Source organism: Notothenia rossii, assembly GCF_949606895.1.
Source record: "Notothenia rossii genome assembly, chromosome: 3".
Lineage (NCBI taxonomy): Eukaryota > Metazoa > Chordata > Actinopteri > Perciformes > Nototheniidae > Notothenia > Notothenia rossii.
Window position 1 is genome coordinate 11,656,833 of NC_136901.1, and position 21,928 is coordinate 11,678,760.

General features: G+C 41.0%; 1 protein-coding gene across 6 annotated transcripts in view; it reads left to right on the forward strand.

Moving 5' to 3' along the window:
* The window catches only part of LOC307032375 (receptor tyrosine-protein kinase erbB-4), a 237,893-nt gene that overhangs the window by 164,977 nt on the left and 50,988 nt on the right, over positions 1-21,928 (forward strand). For all 6 annotated transcript variants that reach the window (XM_079670293.1, XM_079670292.1, XM_079670290.1 and 3 more), the window contains 11 exons: positions 900-1,034; positions 2,275-2,340; positions 3,688-3,806; positions 4,519-4,660; positions 5,212-5,325; positions 8,790-8,916; positions 9,770-9,843; positions 10,786-10,876; positions 12,932-13,137; positions 14,890-15,022; positions 20,822-20,915. In XM_079670293.1, coding sequence (XP_079526419.1) covers positions 900-1,034; positions 2,275-2,340; positions 3,688-3,806; positions 4,519-4,660; positions 5,212-5,325; positions 8,790-8,916; positions 9,770-9,843; positions 10,786-10,876; positions 12,932-13,137; positions 14,890-15,022; positions 20,822-20,915 — 1,301 coding nt within the window. The remainder of the gene's footprint in view (positions 1-899; positions 1,035-2,274; positions 2,341-3,687; positions 3,807-4,518; positions 4,661-5,211; positions 5,326-8,789; positions 8,917-9,769; positions 9,844-10,785; positions 10,877-12,931; positions 13,138-14,889; positions 15,023-20,821; positions 20,916-21,928) is intronic.

Here is a 21,928-nt window from a genome sequence, read left to right on the forward strand (position 1 = left end):
GGGCTGTTGTTTCTATTCTGCCACGGGTCATTGCTTGGGGAGGAAGGGGGATTATTGCTGCATCATTTCATTTTGTTTCCATATCCAAAATCTGGATTAGCACAGGGAGAGGGATTAGAGTTGATTATCATACTCCATGAACAGGCATCTGTTAAGGGCATCTGTTAAGGGCACTGGTCCTTGAAAAGAAACATATTTTTGCTATTAAGCAAACGCCGGATGAGAAGTCAGCCTTTGTCTCTCGTGTGGTAGGCTCTCAATTTCATGGAGGAATGCATAGTAGGTCAATGTTATCCGAGTTTGTTTGATGATATCGGCCTGTGTTGAGCCTCTTATAGGTTATAGTGGAATAATATTTACCCAACAACCACATATCAATACATCTACTCTCTACCTATAGCGTGATTCCCTTACACCAGTCTCCATTTACCAAACTTATTTGGTTTTGAGGAATGCTCCAGTTTACTATTTCCGTTTTTAATTACCACAACAAGTATCCAGTGTCTTCCAGCGACATTCATTAACTCTCACCATAAAAATGAAATGATTGAATACTCAATGCATAATTAGGAATTTACACCAGCGTACGGTTTGGAGTTCTTTCCCGGGCTGCTTTTGGTTACATCGTGACATCCATTTACTTGTTTTCCGCCGAGTACTTCTTTATGAGACATCATTGTCTTTGGACATGGCATTGAATTACTCTGTGCATTTGTCAATAGCATTTATCTTCATGCTCAGATGCACTTCAGGGAGTACTATGCGGCGCGGTACTTTGAGACAAAGGAACGATGGGAGTTAACCTTGAAGTATTGATTTTCTGCCATCTTGTACATGTGCTATAAATCCGTGGCTATATGCTCATTTCTCTCTTTCTCTGTCTTCTTTGTATTTTGCAGAGGTGCTGAACGGGGGAGTTTATGTTGACCAGAACAAATTCCTGTGCCACGCGGACACCATCCATTGGCGTGACATTATCAAGAACCCTCAGGCGGAGCTGCTGGTGGTGCCATCCAACAACAGCAACCTTGGCTGTGAGTACCGCACGTGGGTGGAAACCAGTGCAACCAGTAACTTTGGATGAAAATCAAGTTATTGTTTTTTTCCCTTCTGAAAGCAGACCACATGCCAACAGGCTGTACAAACACACACTCCCCCCACCAGCAGCAGTCGGGCTCTATCTCTTTTTTGTATTCATGCCGTTTGCCCCGCGGCCATTTGGAAGCGAAATCACATAGTGTTAGATCAACGTGTGAACCTTTTCCATTGTAGTACTGGGGTAGGGGCTCTGCAGCGAGGCCCATGGAGCCGCTGTCTGCTGGGCTCTTTTTAAATCTCAGTGAATCTGACAGCTGGTTTGAAGCTGCCCTGTTCCCCCGGTGCCCCACTCATCGGGGTCCCCGCAGACCCTCAACAGTTTATCCGGCGGACATCCTGTGTCAGAAGAGCTGGCTGTTAAAGACGGACCCTCTCAAACTTTTCGACACACTTATGTCTAATGCTCTTTTTTGAGTGGTGGGCTAAAAGAAGTTTCTTCGTGTTTCAAAAGATGTCAGGGTGAACAAAAGAGACAGCTGAGGCAAAATCACATGCAAGGGAATAGCCTTTTAAGTTTAGCAAAAACCGAGCTTTTGACATAATTCCAATGCTTATTTTCCAACTCTTAAATAATGTTTACCGATCGACTTTAGCAGGCAGTTGATGTAATGCAAAGGCGGTAAATCTTAAAGAAATGGCACTTTTAAGTACATAATGTCTAAACATTGCCATTTTGTTGATAAGAAGGCACTGATGGAGGAGGAGGAGGATGAAAAGCAACAAAGAACAGAGGAGGTGGGCACATAAAATGACAGGAGATGGAGTGGGAGGTAAGGTTCCTAAATTGGGGCCCTTTGCCAAGCCGTAGTCAGTATTTAACATTAACAACCCCGCAGTGGGAGTGGTTGAAGGGGCCGGGTGACAATCTGCAGTACCATTCCACTTACTCTGTAATTAACCCGTAGTCAATTAAGCCTTGATGATGGGCCACTGGCAGATGAGGGCTGCTAGACTCTGTCAGGTCCCACTTTGGCTGTGCGCGCGCTTGATTAAGGGAATGGAGGCTTGTCTTGTGTTTTCAACAGGTCGCCTGGGTCTATTGTCAGATGAGCGTAGGAGATGTAAGATCTGTAGCTAGTAGAAGTTTGCGGGGTGTGCGTGACTGCATGGGGGCTGTCTTTATGTGTGTTTGTGTAAAAACCACATCTTAAGTTTGCTCTGTGTGTGTTTCTGCAGGCAGACGCTGTCATCGCTCATGTAACGGACGCTGCTGGGGCCATCAGGAGGACCAGTGTCAAACATGTGAGTATGCAAACACACCTACAGTTACCCTGGAAACGACAAGCCTGCTACTCAGCTCTGCCAATAGACACACAGACACTGATACCTATCTTTCAAATGAATACGTTATTAGGTACCTAAAAACGTTATATATTCATGGTTCCTTAAATACTCCATCATTTCTTTTTAAATATTCTGCAGCTGGAAAAACAATCTTGATCACAACATTTTAGTCAATTCAACATTGATTTCCATTTCAAAGTCCCTTGATGTTTTATTTTCCTTCACTTATACCCCTACTGTAACTAGAACTCCAGGCTAACGAAAACACTTAAATCAGTTATTAGTGTAAGTCAGTGAGCTACGGTATTTACTGAATTGTGGGGGATATTGTACAATCTGTTTAAAATAATCTATAATCCGCTATAATCTACTTTGACACAGAGTGGGGAGGGGGAGTTTTTATCTTCTTTTCTTCTTATTCTAACCAAAGTTGCACCAAACATAAACCTCATTAATTGCGTCCCCACATTAAAGTGGGACAAAAGCATTACAAATATTAGTTCTCTGTATAATTGCAGTTCTAGCCGTACCGTTAAAACCCAGATAGGTAGTTTTTCTCACACTAACACAGGCTAATAGACTAGACGGGCCTTGTTATATTCTCTCACTGCTGCATCATTATGTTCCCGACACAGCAGAGAGTGAGCGCAGCAGTTTTTAATGCCTCATCTTCAAGCTCCTGCTGACTCGCTGGCCGATATTTCTCCTACTGTACCAATAATGTGTGGGCGGATGTTCTTTAGCACAAGTATTGGAGTTTCATACGATAGGTAGGCTCCAAGTGTTTGTTCTGTGCTAAAAATACAGCTTTCTTAAGAGTAGTTTTGCAATAAAAAAAAACAGGAATAGTAGTTATATTTCTCTGGTATTCCACAAGAGTTGGCATAGCAACAAACGATAGCTTTCTGGGAACAGTTGGACGTTTTATTATTGCCCGTTCGGCAGAGAATAAACACAGATATGGTGAAGTTTTTTCGATTTCTATGTATCAAGGGGGAAACCAATTGATTTCACTTCATACCTGGGGGGTCTCGAGCACTATTTGAATGTGTTAAACGAAGCTCAAGGGCACCTCCAGAGCAGCTGTTGAAAGAAAGGACAGTGCTCCGTGTTTTTTAAACTGCGCCTGGGCCTGTGACCTCGTCATCATGAACCCACTTGTCTGACCTTTAGTTTGCTCAAGGCCCTCACTCTGGAATTCTGCATCAGACGACGTTTGCTCACAGAGGTGTTATTGTCTCTTTTTTTTTCAAGTGTGAATGTATGTCAGACCTTTAAAAAAAAAAAAATCCACTTCCTGTGCAGTGACAAAGACGGTGTGTGCAGAGCAGTGTGACGGTCGATGCTTCGGGCCTTACGTCAGCGACTGCTGCCACCGAGAGTGCGCCGGCGGCTGTGCCGGCCCCAAGGACACGGATTGCTTCGTATGTCACACAAACACATACACACACACACACACACACACACACACACACACACACACACACACACTTTTGTTCCTTTCTTAACTTTCCCAACTCTCTTCCCTTCTATATCTTCACTTTTCCTCTCTGAGACAAGTTTCTAATATCATCCCTCTTCAACTTGCAACATCTGTTTGGCATCTTCGCCCGACGGCAAATGATCCACTTTGTTTACCAGGTTGATAAATTGTTTGTCATTTTACGGCGGGGCTGTAAAAGTCTCCTCTTCGAAAGAACAAATTGGTGATTCAGTGTTTCCAATTAGTATCCCTTTTATCACCTCCACTTCTCTCCCATTTCACCAAACTCGACCGCTCGGACGCACGGGACGATATTGTCGTTGTAATTCACAGAAAAGCCTCATCCAATTCAATTACAGCCTGTGGACACAGACAACTAAACACTTAACGGGGTTTATGGGAAAAACATTTCACCGTTTACATCATGGCGCACGATCAATGGCTCCAATATTTCTCCCATTTGCCGTTCAGAGAGGCAAGGGAATGCTGGACGATCACGATTTGACGTATAAATGAAATGCTGCCGTAATACTCTTTCCCTCACGGTGACTTATTGAGAAAATCTTCCCCTCCCATAACCCCTCTGTTTCCTACCCCCCATGGGAAGTCATGCTAGTGCCTTTTAGCGAACTGTCTTTGTGCGCTTTCCGCAGGCTTGCACCAATTTCAACGACAGCGGAGCATGTGTGACCCAATGCCCCCAGCCGTTCGTCTACAACCCCACGTCCTTCCAGTTGGAGCACAACCCCAGAGCCAAGTACACCTATGGAGCCTTCTGTGTCAAGAAATGCCCACGTAAGTCTGCTTTAAGTTCAATTTGACTGCAAGGACGCTCATAATGGTGCTCATAATTTATAGTCTGCGAACCGGTGAAGAAGCATTTATCCTGAAACAATTATTTCAAGAAAAGATAAATGAGTCAAACACAAATAAATCGTGCGTCTCAATCAACCAGTTGCCATCTGTTTTATGCCTCCGGCAGCTGAAACAATAAATTGTAGTTCTTTATTTCACTGTTATGGAGTCAGAGTGCAGCGGTATTTCAGAGAGCATGCATTAAAAGTCAACAGATTGCATATTCAAGTCCCAGTGATCATCAAATGAGCACACACCAGTCGCACTTTTTCCCACCGCCGCTCCCAAGTTCTAAATTGATTCATTACTTTTCCTGGGCAATATAGCCCTAGACCATTAGTTTTGATCATTATACAAACGTGATTAAAATACAATCAATTGCTCGCCATTAGAGGGCTCCTTCTAGGAAATTGTGCTTCACCACACGTTGATTTTTATGCACAGCATCTCCACTGAGAAGAACACCAACACTCTGTCTGTGTCTCCGCCAGATAATTTCGTGGTGGACCACAGCTCCTGCGTCAGAGCGTGCCCCAGCAACAAGATGGAAGTGGAGGAGAACCGCATCAAAATGTGCATGCCCTGCACCGACATCTGTCCGAAAGGTAAGTTCACTTCTAAATTGGCCAATGCAGAATATTAACGTACAGTATATTTAATTAGGCTGTGTCAATCTAGAGTCAGATCTCAAAGGAGAAATTGTCTTTAGGTACAGGTAAATCGACTGGTCTAAACACTTTTCCTTAACTTGTCAAAGTAGTTTTGGTGCCAAATTCTAAAGAATGTGCAGTTTTGATGCTGAAACCTATCATTTTTCTTCTTCAAAACGTCACATTTTATTTCCTTCTAGGTGTTATTTAAAATGTCCCTTTTTCAAAAATAGAAGCTGCTGATTGGCCAGTATGACACATTAGAATAATTGTGATAATTAGTGATAACTAGGGATGTAACGATATACCGAATATCGCGGTATCGCGGTAAACAAACTTCCCAATACCGTCGTGAGACTGAAAAAATCTACCGCGATTTAAAAAAAAAAAAATCTTTTTTTTAAACACTTTTTTAAAAAAAAATCTTTATTTAACCAGGTGGTCCCATTGAGATCATCGATCTCTTTTTCAATAGAGACCTGTCCAACATGGCAGCAAGTAGGTTACAACATGACAATAAAACAACAGATAACACAAAAGGACATTGTATTTACAGGGCTACATTTACACACCTAGAGAACCATATATTTATATCTCGCAATGTCAATAAGCCTGGCATTAGACTTTTTCGCTGTCCGTCATTTTGACAGACAGGATCGTAAAATATCCGTCATAATCCCTTATTACCCGTCGGGTCTGAACAGTTCACGATAGAGCATGCTCGTGAACTGTCAACGGGGGGGGGGCGGTGTTATGCCGTGTGTGCATGCACCTTGCGGGACGCGCACACCGTAAAGCAAAACCTCCCAGACATGTATTGATCTGTACGGCAAAGTACGGTTTGGAAACTATATCATTTCCTTTTGGAGGGCATGCATAACACGGCATAACACCAGAGCCTGGCTGCGGGGAAACGTTGGCGCTGTTCCGAGTTTGTTCTAATCTGTCAAAATGACAGACTGCTTTCAGATTTTTCCGTCATTGTTAAATAAAATATTCGGTTAACGCGACCACTGGTGTCCCAGCAACATCCGTACCAAGCGAGAGAGTTTTTTCCAGAGCAGGGGATATTGTAAATGCCCAAACATCCCAGCTTATAAATACCTGGAAATGTGGACATTCTCATATTCCTAAAAACCTGTCTGATGATGCTGAGTGAGTGACTAGTGAGTTTGAGTTGAGTTACTTGAAAAACTAAAGTGAAACTTGATTTATTTTATTGCAGGGTCTGATTATTAAATTTCCTTGTTTATTTGTGAGATGCAGTGGCATAAAGAAAATGCTTACTTTGTTTGGTAGTACCAGTAGGTACAAAAACACTGGTTTTCTTGTTCCAGTCTGTTACTGTCACTTTGTTTTCGACACTTTAAAATACTGCTATCCTACAAAAATGCTGTAAAAATCTGATTTATTATGTAATAAAAAAACATTTTTCGAGTAAACAAACATTTTATTTGAAAAAAAAACATTTATGAATTTTCTTTTTTCTTCCCTTTATTATTCAATATCGCGATAAATACCGTACCGTGGACTTGTTATCACGATATTATCGTACCATGAGTTTTTGGTATCGTTACATCCCTAGTGATAACGGCCATTTAATTATATACAGTATCATGGCAACATGATAACATTAGAAATGTTATTGGTATACATTAGTTAATTATGCATGTTTCAATCATCTTGTTGCCATTAGCTAGCTTGGTACAAGGATGGCTTAAATAATCATCATTCTTTGAAGTTCAATACAGTTATTTTAAGAAGATATTTTTGGGTGGATTTTGTTGAAACTTGTGAAAGTCAGCGTCACTGTAGTATGTGCATCCATCATAAAGTTGGACACTTTGAGGAGTCTTAACTGCCCTCAATCTTTCAATTACGATGACACTAGGAATGATGATGCACTTGGTTTCCCAGTAAGTGTGTGAGATTGTCACATTTGTCTTAGCGCACAGACCCACTGACAACATCCTCATTTTTTGGGCACTTTTTCAGTATATAATGTGTAATGTTGGGCGGCTGTGGCTCAGTGGATAGTGTGCTATACTTTGAATCAAGGGGGGAGAAAGTTCGAGTCCCACTGTAGTCAGCATGTCGTTGTGTCCCTGGGCAAGACACTTCACCCCAAGTTGCTCCTGTGGGGATTGTCCACAGTACTGAATGTATGTAATTCGCTTTGGATAAAAGTGTCTAACAAGTTCATGTAATGTATAAGTTATACTCAATGTGAAAATATGATTAAATACTTTCGGTTTGTTTTACTTATATTATTAATTAATGTTGTCAATGCTAAAAGTGATGTTACTGGAGCACACACTAATTACACAAGAGCTTTATAAAAAATGAAATACTTTGTTTTATTGGCATCAGCTTTTTTGTTTTACATTATACTAAATAAGCTGATTTATTTATGCTAATAATATACACCCCTAAAATAAAAAATAGCTGCAATACCAACTGCTCTAACATCCTCATGTCTTCAACAGCTTCTATCATATAATACATGCAGTAAAATTTAAACTGTATACCAAATATTTGTTATGCATGCCATGTATGTATTCATGCATTATTGAAATGACTGGCCACTTGTTTTGCACACCTCATATTGCCGCTTTGAATATGCACTGTATTACATATCGCATACATCAAGGTCACATGTCTGACCCGACAACAGTCGCTGTGTTAATTAACATGCAGTGGGAACATACTGAGAAACTGCTGCTACCTGCTCAGTAATTACAACTCATCTCGTCAGCTAAATAGCTAAACAATTTGAAATTAAAAAGCAGTTCCATACAGAGAATTAGCCTCTTCTTCATATTGTTCCCACAAAGGTAACTGATCTGCCCTTTCTCTTTTAGTCCTGTTTTCCTCCGGGCTCCACGCACGGGGCTGAGGCATCCATTGATTGGCTAATCTCTTGATTACATCGTCACGCAGCGGGAAGGGGTTAATGAGGGATAGCCCAAGGAACTGTGGGAAATGATAACAAATTAACATTTCAGATATGGAATTGGCTGGTATAAATCACTATCAAAAACTTGTTACACCACTTAATACAAGCCTTATTCATCATCCCCGCCGCTTCTGTCAGAAATACTTGGCTCTCACACCAGACCGCAAGTGTAATTAATGCAGATGTAATGAATTCATTACAGAGAGGAATTGGCTGTGGATTGGCTGTGCTTTCATCAAAAGAATCCCAATGCATGGAGAAGGGGCCGTGGCCTTGCCTGCGCACCAAAGCAGGGTGTATTTTCATAAAAGAGTGTAAAGAATTAACGTGACAAATAGCTAATAGCACTTTCTCAAAATGAGGTCTCTGGGGTGCAAGGGCACTTTGGGTTGTACTCTAAAGAAGGTAATTCATGCCTAAAGCAACTTCATAATTTGAATAATGTGTGCTTGTGTTTTTGCAGTGTGCGACGGCATAGGGACGGGCAGCCTGCAGGCGGCGCAAACAGTAGATGCCAGCAATATTGATAACTTTGTCAACTGCACCAAAATCAACGGGAACCTAATCTTCCTCATTACAGGGATCAAAGGGTAAGTCCTGGAGATTTGTATTTTTTAAAAGTTTTTCATGTCAAGCTAATTTTTCTGGTAACACTTTCTGTAATGCTCATGTCTTTAACTATTCTATATATTTAATTATTATTCAATATTTAACATACTTATAGCTCTGTACAGGTGTATTAACATTCACTCGTAAATAATTATAATGCTTTTTAACATGAATTTAAACGCATATTAAAGCATTACATAATGACTAAAATGGTCAAGAATCATAATATTTCATAATGTCTCTCATTTTGCAAGATTGGTGTATGATTATTCCCAAAGTGGAAGTACATTAAAATACATACAATTAAAACAGTTATTCTGACTTACTCCGAGTGGTCTATAGTTCAGTATAAAAGGCTTTGTAATGGGTTATGAAGCATTATGAACACTTAAAAACAATATGCAGTGCTATCATTGGATCATAAAACAATATTATGTTCATGCGTTATAGACATTGGCGTCATAGCAAGTGCTGCACTTTATTTCATTTCTTATTCTTTCACACAACTTAATAAATGGAATACTATCTGAATGACTTACAGCAGCACACACGGAAGAGAGGTAGACTTGTAGACAAACAGTTCTTCATTCATATCCCATTGTGTCGGGGAAATCCTGACTTTGGAAGGTCAACAAGCAGATATTCAATCACACGCCACTGTCAAAGTGTCCCGAAGCTCTATCTTAAGGATAGAATAATGTGTAATGTCACACAACACATTAGAGAGAACAAATAATTCTGTCTCCAGTAATAACATCTTTCAGGACTGTTTTATAAATAAGGTCATACTAAAGCAAATAAATAAAGATATTCACTTTGCGTTTTTTCGTTCAGTGACATGTATCATGGTATCGGACCTATGGACCCTGAACACCTCAACGCATTCCGCACTGTGAAGGAGATCACAGGTGAGTCTGGGGTCACCTTTGCAAAGTAAAACTATGATGTTGTTTGTGAGGCAGTAAAAGAAAGTGGAAAATGGCAGATACGTTTCTTTTGTGTCGTTGAACTCTAAAAGTGGATATGATGTTATTGTAATAGTTATACGTGCTTTCAGTAACGCGCTGTGTGTGTGCATGCTCGAGTGTGTATTTATTCATTAACTATTAGTGGCCTTAAGGGATGAGTAATACCTCGTACACAAACCCTTTTGTCATATGAAACTGCGTCTTGCGTTTGAGCCAAAAAGCTAATGGAGTGAAACTGCATTTTCATAATGAAAATCCGAGCAATAAGAAAGAGCAATGGCCATCCTATCCCAGCCATTTCCTGCTCTATCCCTTTCATGTCATTTCCACACGTTCTCATCGGATGTAACCTGTCATCAAAGGCAAGTGCAACGGGACTGATTGTGCGCAATATTAAATCCATTCTTTTAATTAGGGTATATTGTCTTCTCAAAGCTTTTTTTTTTTTTACAAAGAACCTTGTGTGAACTTCTCAGAGGGAGAAGTCAAAGGAGACTCTTTTTATTTAGTAGCTCATTACAATACCACATGTACAGCCTGGAACCCTTTTTCCTTTATTTCATTTTCCCCATTATTACTGAGAAAAAAGCTTTGATTACTTGAACTAAGTCTACTAATTAATAGGGTTGTACCACTTGAGCTTGCGACTCTTTGAAAGCCTCGTACTCAAATGCATTATTACTCCATCTTGTACCCATCTTAAAAAAACAGGATTGTATTTCCAGACCAGAAGATGGAAAAGCAGTGTTGAGTACGAGGATACACTTGATTTCAGCCCCTTAGTTTTTGGCACCCCTTGTTCTCGTCTGTCTGATCTTGACCATGACTTCAATTTTCCGGTCTAGACTGCTCCACTGCTAACTACCACATGTTTTTCTTTAGGATACCTCAACATCCAGTCTTGGCCTGAGAACATGACAGATCTGAGTGTGTTTTCCAGCCTGTCCACCATTGGAGGTAGATCCCTATACAGGTATGTTTTATCTCGTAAATGTGAACAAACGTATATGACGTATGCCACTACATCTTAAACTCATTACATGCCAGAAACTATGAGGGGTCTTGGTCTTCCTAACTTTCAACACTACTTCTGGTCAGCTCAATTAAGAAATGTACTATCTTGGTTTCTGGGAAGAAAGGATTCATTATGGGTTCAGATAGAAGCCAATATCTTCGACCCGTTGCCAGTGGAAACTCTTATATTTGTTAAAGATTTCAATAAGGTGAAAAATATGGCCAAATGTTTTACAGTGGTCAATACACTGTTAGCCTGGAGGGACTGTACAAAAAAAGCACATGTTAACTCAGGTATTTCAATCTTTTCTCCTATTTTGAACAATCCTGATCTTAGCAAATATTTGTTGTCAATCAATATAAACAAATGGACAAAATCAGGTATAAAGCAATTGAAACATTTGTCAAAGATATAACATTGAAATTGATTTAAGAGCAGAATATGACATTTCAAATAAGGATTTTTTCAGATACCTGCAAATCAGGAACGTGATCCAATCAATTATTAAAAGCAATAAATTGAGATCGGAATTGTTGGAAGAGGAGGAGATATTGATGTCATCGAGCACGATCAAAGGTAAAATTAGAGAATTTAATGCAGTTTTTTCTAAAAGAGCTCAGTCATCCTTTCTAACTTTAAAAAAGATCTGGGAAAAGGACTTAGGGATACAGATAGATGAAACTACTTGGCTGAATATCTGTGAAAGAACACATTTTCCATTCACAAGCAATAAAATCAAAGAAGCAAACTTTACATTTCTTAACAAATTTGACCTCACACCCATAAAGATGGATAACATTTCCAAAGAAAACTCTCCAAAATGTAAAAGAAGGAACATTTATGCATCTGTTTTGGGATTGTGACCTGAAAAAACATTTCTGGGATTCGATTCATGTTCTCACAAAAGCCGTTTTAAGCATCGAAATGAGCCTAAATCCATGCTTTTTCCTATTTAATGATATGCCAAACTTTAAACTGAACCCCAAACATTCCAGAATACTAATCACAATAACATATTTTGCCAAGAAATGTCTACTTTTACTCTGGAAGAATGAACGTCCTCCAACATTTAAACTTTTCATTGATCAGAACACATTTTTTACCTGTGGAGAAAATGACATTGGAAAAATATAATCGTGGACATATTTTTCAAGCTCTGTGGTTGCCATTGTTTTCTTGTTTGTAAAATATATCTGAGATATGACCAGTGATGGAATGGTGCATTCTGTGGCTCGTTTTCCTGACGGCCGGAAATACTAGTTGTGTTGTCATTGTCTACTTTGTCGCTGTATTGTATAATTATTTGTATAATTATTTGTTTGTTTTACTTTGATGTTTTTTTTTTTTTTCCGTTTTAGGTTTATTTTTCATGGCTCTGTTGATTAAGTAATATCGATAAGCATTTTTTTTTCACCCGTGTGGGCATGTGCGGGTAGAGGGAGGGGGGAGTGTACTGTGGTACTGTGATATTACAATATAAATGAAATGGCATCAATTACTGTACACTATAATGAAATTAAAAAAAACTCCTTACATGCATGTTTGTACCTAATTACAAATTAAATGCTTGTATTATATGTGCTATCTTTGCTGGAAAAGCTCCTCATATCTCCCTCTTTCTTGCTGTTTTCGTGTACTTGAATGGCTACTGTTGGGGCTAATGAGCCACCAGGTCGTGATGTACTGCACAGAGGCCCTTTGAAGCATCACGCAGCTTTGATTAGCCCCGTTTTTGATAACAGGTTCTGTGTTCGCTCACAAGCAGCAGATCCAAGAGATAGTGCTGGCAGAGTCAAAGGAGAACACCACTGATGACCCTGTAACAAGCAATGGGTCATTTAGGGTCAGAAGCAACCTCCTTCTCAGTCTAACTCCTTCTTTGTGCTACATTTCTCTTTCATTCCACTCATTTTTAAAACTTTTTATCACCCTGTTCTTCATCTCACATCTTTCTTTTCCCCTCACTATCTATCTCAACTTTGTCAATATTTCCTTTTTCTCTGTCTCCTGCAGCGGTAGTGGTATTTCTCTGTTGATCTTGAAGCAGCGTTGGATCTCCTCGCTTCAGTTCCAGTCGCTGGACGAGATCAGCGCCGGGAACGTGTACATCTTCAACAACAGCCGCCTGTGCTTCTACAACACCGTCAACTGGACGTCTCTCTTCAGGACGTCCAGCCAGAAAGTCCTGATCCGCAACAACAGAGAGCCGAAGGAATGCAGTAAGTAGTGCGTTTGATGAAATACGTTTTAACTCTGGTTCAAAGCAGTACTTTCTTTGGTTACAAATAAACAGTCTGGTGTGTCAATTTGGGATTTTTTGAAAAAAAAAAACACATTTGGTGGTAACAAAACAGCTTTAAAGTTCCTCTGTTCTCTCTTTTTCCTTCCTATTAGCCCTCTAATTAATTCCAGATGCCCCGCGTATCTCTGCAAATCCATCTCGCCCCCTCCAGCCTTACACTACACCATGCCCGTTTCCAAGGCGACAGTGTCACGAGCGTCTCTAAGCTTTCCGGCCATGAAAGCCCTTATTCAGCGCCCTGTGAGGAAAGTGCTTAATGCGTCATGCACAGAGGTGGATTAAGCTCACTGCTAGCCACAGGGAAGCGGACACCTGATGGAAACGATGAATAGAGTACATGTGGATTGAGCTGCAGATGGTGGAAACTATGGAGTGGAGGGAGGGAGGTGTAATACAAGGAGGGAATTGTCACCATGGTTTTGCAATTAATTGAAAATGCCATTATCATCCCTTAGTAACCATTTCTTTGGTCGTGTAATGTGCCAGTAAAGACCGAGAAAACACGGACACTGTAGTTTTTCTTGGCTGTGTTTGATATCATTAGCCAGTTAATGACTGCGGTGTGTGTTAAGAAATCGATCGACGCAGCCTCACACAGGCCTCTTCATTAGGCTCTAGCCCCACTGTCTAACATTGACTGTTCGGCTGTTGACAAAGGGTTTCTGCCCCCACTGGGCGACACACCCGGGGACGTGGTTGCCAATCACCGGATGGAGGACACGCCGAGTGCAATGAACAGCATTGATTGTTGTGGTTCGACTGAGGGAAAAAAAGGCTTAAGGTTCTGTTACGGGCGGTCTTTAATTGCGGAAGTGTTGGGAATACCAATGTAGAACTCACACAGCTGGGCGTCCCTCTGCTAGACCACACACAATCGCACACTAATGCAAGAAAATGCATGGTAAAACCAAGCCATCAGGAAGTGCGCTGGCCTTTTGAAGCACATCTTTCGTCGTGGCCAAATATGATTCTGTTCTTGTCCATAACGGGCCCAAACACACTTTTTACCATCTCCTTACATTGGGAAATAGCCGTCGTTTTTAAAAAGTTATTCAAGAACAAACACTTTTTTAGCCCTCTCAACGTTGTAAAATCAACTAAAAGCAAAACCAGAGTTATATTTACCCACTCTATTCATTTGACGGAGCCGAGATGGGCAGATAGAAGGCGGGGCTTATCATAGGAAACGGTGTCTTTACTGTATCTAGTTCTCTTTATACATCCTTGGGTAAAACACGCTGCCATCCTCTAGATTAAATTGTATAATATAAACCACTATAAGATGGTTTAACTTATGAGCTATTCATGTATCATATCAAGTTTCAAGTGTGCTTGAATTTAATGATATGTGTGGGTTTCAGCAGTGGACAAAGAACAGTCATAGTAGCAATTCTACAAGGTGAAAATTGTACTTTAAGTAAGGAGTAATTATGCAGAATGGTCCATTTAAGAACCGTGTATTTTTATCGTACTATAATTATCAATGCATTAATTTGTTTCTAACTTCCTGGTAAAAGTGGGGTTTATTTAAATGACTTGATATACTACTAGCTAACCCTATAATTATATATGTTCAAGTATACATGCATTTATATGTTGTATTAATAATAATCAATTACTAGAGGACTTAGGCTACAGGCTCTCTTACAGGCGTTCTTCCTCTCCACAGCTCAGCAGCGCATGGTGTGTGATGGCATGTGTTCGGACGACGGGTGCTGGGGCCCGGGGCCCGACCAGTGTCTCTCCTGCAGGTACTTCCGGCGGGGCCGCACCTGCGTGGAGTCCTGCAACCTTTTTGACGGGTGAGTAATCCATTCAGAAAACACTTCTTTTATTCATGTCGATGCATTTCGGGTAAATGTTTGATCTGATATGACACGAATCTGACCCGGAAATGAAGCGTTTTCCTGAATATCAGATCATTATAGTTTCAGGAGACTGCCTTCATTCCCCTTGCAAACAGCCGCACATGACAAACAGAAGAAATCAAATCAATTTAAGCCGCTTTGATGCATGAGAATGAAGTCAAAACATTCTCAAGAGCTCTGGAGGAGGGGAGTCTAATTGCATTGGCATGAATGTAATGAGATGAACCAATAAGGAATTTCACTCTGTGAACAGTTACCGTGAGCAGTTAAAGGAACATTTGGCTGCCTGTTACAGCCATAGTCCATAATCAATTTGAATATACCGTTGAAGTATTATATTTTATTACAAATTGCCCATTCAGGCTGGCAGAAAAAGAGTGTTTACTGCTCTGAGCTGGGAGATAACTGACATTTGCGACAAAGGCCCTTTGAGTGTCCTCACAATCCACTGATGTTCTGTTTTCAGTGTGAATAATTGAATTCAGGTCATTGCTTTATGTACATCAAAAAAGCGCACTGCCAGCTCATCTGGGGACCGGTGAAACGTGTCTTTGTAGTCTTTTGTGCTCTTCTTGAATTTACTCGGAGATGTTTTGAATGACAACACTTGAAAGCACCCGTCTAATATAAGGCAGCGTGTGCCACAAGATAAATAGGACTTTCTCACGAGTAGTGAGGTCAAGCTCGTGTTCTCCCAAGGGGGAAGTGGAGAGGGTATGTGTGAGGGAGTGGGTGTACAAACCATTGGTCATGTTGACTTGTTGCTGGTCTTTTTCCCGGCACCGGCTGTGGGAGGGAGGCTTTGAAGTTGCCGGGAAAACAGCTCACAGCGAAGGCTTTGAAGAAGACTGGTGAGGAAGAGACACGTGGCAGGGAGCTGCTGAAGCACACTTGTCTCCTATACTGTAAATACAATCGCTGCGATGCATTGACAGTCAGGCACACTCCCTGCTTTGTGTTACTGCCCTGAACTTTTGAACCAGAATGTCCATAATTTAAAGCCTAGGGAAAGAAGTCCCCCCCCTGCCAAGCACTGTGTATCTTTGACAGATAAAGGGTAGCTTTCATGAGATGGAAATCTTAGAAAACCTGTATTTCCCCCCCTGGTGGTCATATGCTTTCAGTCTCAAGCCATGATACAACACTTACTTCCTACTACACAACTTAAAAATATATAATACAGTACAGTGTTTCCCCTAGGTTTACTGACTTGGCAGGGTGCTGCTCGAATTTATTTTTTGATTATTGTTATTGATATCGTACAGTAACAACGTATTTGTACATTAAAAAGTAATAAAGTACAGTGTTACACTGTACTACTTTTATTCAAACTGTATTCCCTTCTTATCATGTAGCCTACACTTCTTCCTTTCATTGATACATTTAAATCACCTGACTACAGTATATAACATACCTGCTGCAACCCTGTGCTGCTGCTGCTTCTCTCTGCCTCATCCTCTATTGCTGGTGGCAGCTCCACCTCATCTGATCTCTGATATGAGAGCAATCGTGTTATGATCATATCGAGCTATTGGTGTGAGTCTAACATTAAACAAGCAGTCTGCTTGTCATACATTGCTGACGATACATTTTTAGAGGCAATTTGTTGAGTCACTGCTGCTAAATGCCGGTAGCATCAAGCTAGCAAATCCTGCATTAGCCTCACATCAACAGGTGTAGACAGAACATCCAATTATCCTGAGCTAATTTACTGAATAAACCAACTAACGTCTCCTGTCTTTTTTTTCACCCAACTCATTAGACTATTCTTCTGCTGGCAATTCATTGTTGTCTTCTGTCAAATTCAATACTGTAGTTCAAAACCGCGGTACCTGCTCACCATCTGTGAGCTATTTTTAGAATGCGCACGCTACGTTCGTTGTCGCGTTCGCAACGGCTTGCGGCTTAAGGTTAAAGTAATAATAAACGAATTTGAAACTGGGGGGGGGGCGACACAAGCGGGCAGACAGCAGAGCTCGGGGCCATAATGCAGATTTGTTTGACTTTTTTACACTTTGTTGTTCTCTTTTCCTCCGCTCTTGTCTCTGATTCTGAGTGTGTGCATTCGTGTGTGTGTGTGTGTGTGTGTGTGTGTGTGTGTGTGTGTGTGTGTGTGTGTGTGTGTGTGTGTGTGTGTGTGTGTGTGTGTGTGTGTGTGTGTGTGTGTGTGTGTGTGTGTGTGTGTGTGTGTGTGTGTGTGTGTGTGTGTGTGTGTGTGTGTGTGTGTGTGTGTGTGTGTGTGTGTGTGTGTGTGTGTGTGTGTGTGTGTGTGTGTGTGTGGGAGCAGAGGGAGAATGTGAATACGCAAAGCTGTGGACACTGCAACATGCACATACATTGGATAAATAACATAGGCGTTTAGTTTATTTCATAAAAGAGCACATGTTCAATGTGAAAAGTGACCGTAGATAGATTACTTCAGTTGCAATTTGGTGCTATAAATATATATTTTTTAAATAAAAAAAACAAAACAAAAAAACACCTTGAATTTCAGGCAGGACGCCCCGCCAAGAGAATGGTAGGGGAAACAGAGAGAAGAAGGCAAGTTGGTTACAAAAGGCTTTAAATAATACTCTTTATATGCACATAGAGAGTGGTGAGTTTCATCCTTTAAAAGAGTATTAAAGGAGCCCTATGCTCCATTATAGGTTCATATGTGTATGTCGTACCTCTACCGTGACAGGTTTCCATGCTTTATGGTTCAAAAGCATTGTAAATCAATCAATCAATCAATCTTTATTTATATAGCCCAATATCACAAATGTTACATTTGTCTCAGTGGACTTCACAGTTTGTACAGAATATCAGTATGACAATATGACACCCTCTGTCCTTAGACCCTCACATCGTACAAGGAAAAACCTCCAGAGAAAACCCACAGTTTAAAGGGGAACATGGGAGAAACCTCAGGGAGAGCAACAGAGGAGGGATCCCTCTCCCAGGACGGACAGACGAGCAATAGATGCCGTGTGTAAATTGAAAAGATAATACATTTGCAACATAGGTAGTCCAAATGTTTGGAAATGCATGTTTGTATAATAGGAAGATGAATCCACGAGGATATCCATCCAGGACTTATGATCCAGGACCACAGCCACGACTCAAGATCCAGGACTCGCGATCCATGACACAGGACCGCAGGGTCATCCATGACTCTGGATCCCGGCGTATATAGACACCAAAAGAAAGACATTTGGGGAAGCTGGGTTAATCGGAACATGAGAGTACACAGGTATAGACAGAGAGAAGGAAGAAGTAAGATGTCCCCCGACAAACTAAGCCTATATCAGCAAAACTAGGGGCTGAATCTAATCAGCCCTAACTATAAGCTTTATCAAAAAGGAAGGTCTTAAGCGCACTCTTAAATCAAAGTATCCCATCGTCTTCATAGAGCGTTACCTGTTTTGTCAGTAACTTGCTGTAATATTAATAAACGGTAAGTTACTGTAAATGGAGTTGTACTGTTGCTCTGAATCTATTGTATTAGACTGTAACTCTCTACAGAATTGAGCGTTGGCTCATTAAATTTGTTTCCAATTGATGATTTTAAACCTTAAGATTCCTCAGCTCGCCCTCTTTATACGTCTCCATTCTTAATGAGTAAAGGCACTAATTCCCTTTAGTTTATACGTCTCTTGAATAAAACAAAGGAGGACCAAAGGCGTGCGAGATGGGAAAGGAAAACGGCTGAGATGGTGTCCACTGGGGTTTCGGGGGGGGGGATGGAAGCGGATTAGGCAGGCGTTGAAAGTGTGTAATTAAAAAAGTTGCTCTGCTGGGTTGCCCATGCTCTGGTTTGGGGGTCTGAATAGTAGCCACAGTCCTGCTTAAACTCCTGCTAAAACAGGGCTAATCCCCCGTCAGGCCTTCCCCCCCGACGGGGCCCTTGGCGCACACTTCCAGCCGTGAAGGGGGCCGATCAGGAGGAACGGCTTTGAAGGAATGGAAATGACCCTGGAGAGCACCGTTGCCGAGGTCTTTGTCTCTCACCTATTCTCCTCCATGTATTTTTTCTCCCCCTCATACAACAAAGGAGATATCTCTGCACGGCCTGGGCCCTGTTTCTAAAGGATTCCCCTGGACAGAGCTTCCAGGAGAGAAAACTCATTTATTTTGGAACAAGGGAAAGATAGACGAGGGAGAAATGTGCAAAGAGCAATGGGAGTTTCCTTTGAATCCCACTGAAAAACATTATTAATAAAAGGACACCGTGATACTGTATGTTTGGGGGCTTTAGACGAGCAGGGAGGGGAGGGTTAGGAAAACATTTTGTAACTTTCTGTTTCTTTCCGAAACCAAGATATTTCATGTATTATACACTAAGCCTTCAGAATAGTATACTATCAATTAATCAATCAACCAACCAACCAACCAATCAATCAATCAATCAATCAATCAATCAGTTAATCAATCAATTTCCCCATATTAGAATCAAATGAGCATTTTTCCAAACAAGAAGTCATTCAAAAGTAGTCAAAATATTAGTACACATCTGCTATAAAAGGCACGGGAAAAGGGAACTCTAGTGTTTTATATTCACTTGTATTGCCCCTTAATGTGATACAGTGGAATTCTGCAGTGTCTCTCTTTTTTGTGGCTTTTAGAACCTGCACGTCTAAGATGTTTCCAAAATGCACCCAATGAAAATGCTTAAAACACACATACCCGCAGGCCATCCAAATATGCAAAATCACGTTAAAAAAACAGCTCACAAAGAAGAATCTGTTGAATCTATATTCCACTCGAGTAGCATCGCATGCAAACACAAACAAACCGCGCTCCCAGAATCCCCCTCATTATCCCCCTTATTATCCCACCGCTGTGAGAAAAGGGTTCTTGTTTGTAACCGGGTGTATCCTCCTCTGAGAGATGTCTGTCCTCCTCAGCATCGACTGATCGATCCCTCTGATGTGAAAAGTGTTTTTGATCGGCCAAGGTTCGTATCGACGGCCCGCAATCCTCCGCTCGCCGGAGACTTCAAAAACAGATACTGTACTGAACCTGACACAAACAACGGGAGAAATGTATGGATCTGGTGCATGCAAACACACACATATGGACTAATGGGGATGCAACCGTGCGCCCCGGGGCACTCTGCGGCTCCTGTCTGGGTAATTGCACGGTATAAACCCAATATCGAGCTCTATTGTTCGCCTCCAGAAGACTAAAAGCCGAAGCATCATGGACTACATGCAGTGCTCAAAATGGCTACATAAAGACTCTCCTACCAGATGCACGACTGCAATGATATCATATTTGATTAGACAACATTTATTATTTGTCTTACATTTTTTTTTTCATGCCCTCTCCCTGGTTTCCTTCCCCATTCCCTTCCACCAGCTCTCCTCCTCCCTCCACGAATCCCCTCGTGTTTGCCCACCATTTGAAAAGGCTGTTAATTATTCATGAGCCTTCCTGTTTGCATATTGACCATACTAAGCCTTTAACTTGATCAAATAGTCATAGGCAGCGATCTGCCCTGCGTGCCCCTCTACCGGAGGGCACTCCAGCAGGCAGTGCAGTTAGAAATCAGGGAGATGAAGCTTTAACCTGTCATTCTTGATACTGTATAGCATGTTGGTATAATCAAAAGGTTGCTATGTACAGCTGGCGCGCATACACACAGCGGACTTCAAAATCCTCCACAGCATGCTCTCAATCAATATTTCAACTGGGTACGCTCTCAAATGTATAATACATGCACCTCTATCTTGATTTTCCTATCTCTATCAGGGAGACGCGGGAATTTTCCAATGGATCTGTTTGCCTGGAGTGTGATAGCCAGTGTGAGAAGATGGAGGGGAACACCATGACATGTTTTGGACAGGTAAGACTCCTGGACACACTTCAGACTCCATCAACGTTCACTTAATGATACTTTCTGAAGGTGGACTGTAGATCAAAACCGCTCCTCTCATTTTTCTATTTAAGATAGTCCCATATCTCTAGCGTGCTGAAGTGGATTTCCAACTTGTTTTTTTTTGTTTCGCGCACCAGATTTGAAAAGATGTATGTGCCGTGTTTGCAAAGGTGAATGCTAGGTTAATGGGAGGAATGATAAACTACTGCGCAGGCATGCTTTTTGGCAAGCACACACTCATGAGAGAAAAATGAGATTACTTTATGACCTTCCCTTAAAGTTACCTTTATGCTCCCAGATTTGATCCCTCACATGTCCTTTATCCACCCAGAAAACATGCAACTTCATAACACAAAAGCACAAATGAGCCACCTGTTGCACTGCTTGTTCTGTCTCCAATCAGGATGAAATTAAGTGTACTTCAAAAGTCCTAGAGCCACACATACTGACATTAAATGTGTATTAATCCACAGGTACACATAAATCCTAACAAATATATAATCTCTCCTGTTAGAGTTAAGAGAGTTTGAGAGACAAAGGGGCAAACATGTAAGAATAATGTTGCTATTAAGTTAGCTAACTAACTAACTTTAGCCACAACTTTTTATCTCTAAAACACTTCAAAAATATTATACAACTCTTTTTTAGGGAATAACACAGGATAGTTATTGGCATCCAAATAATTTTCTTTACCACGCACAATTGGTTTATCTATCAGGTATGTAAATGTATACTTTCTCAAGTTAGACTTCTCAGAAGTTGAGTTATGGCCCATAGTCAGAGGAAATATCTTTTATTGTATTCACATATAGCTAAAAATCATTCAAAGATTGTTTCTGCATCTAGGTATGTTTCACTGAAATACTGTTAATGTATGTTTTCTTGTAATAATTCGGCTTGAGTTGAGTGCTGCTGATAGGAAGCAGGTGTAAGTAAGCAACAACCTTTATCCTTTAGGAGTCGTTAGCTCCACCCCCCTC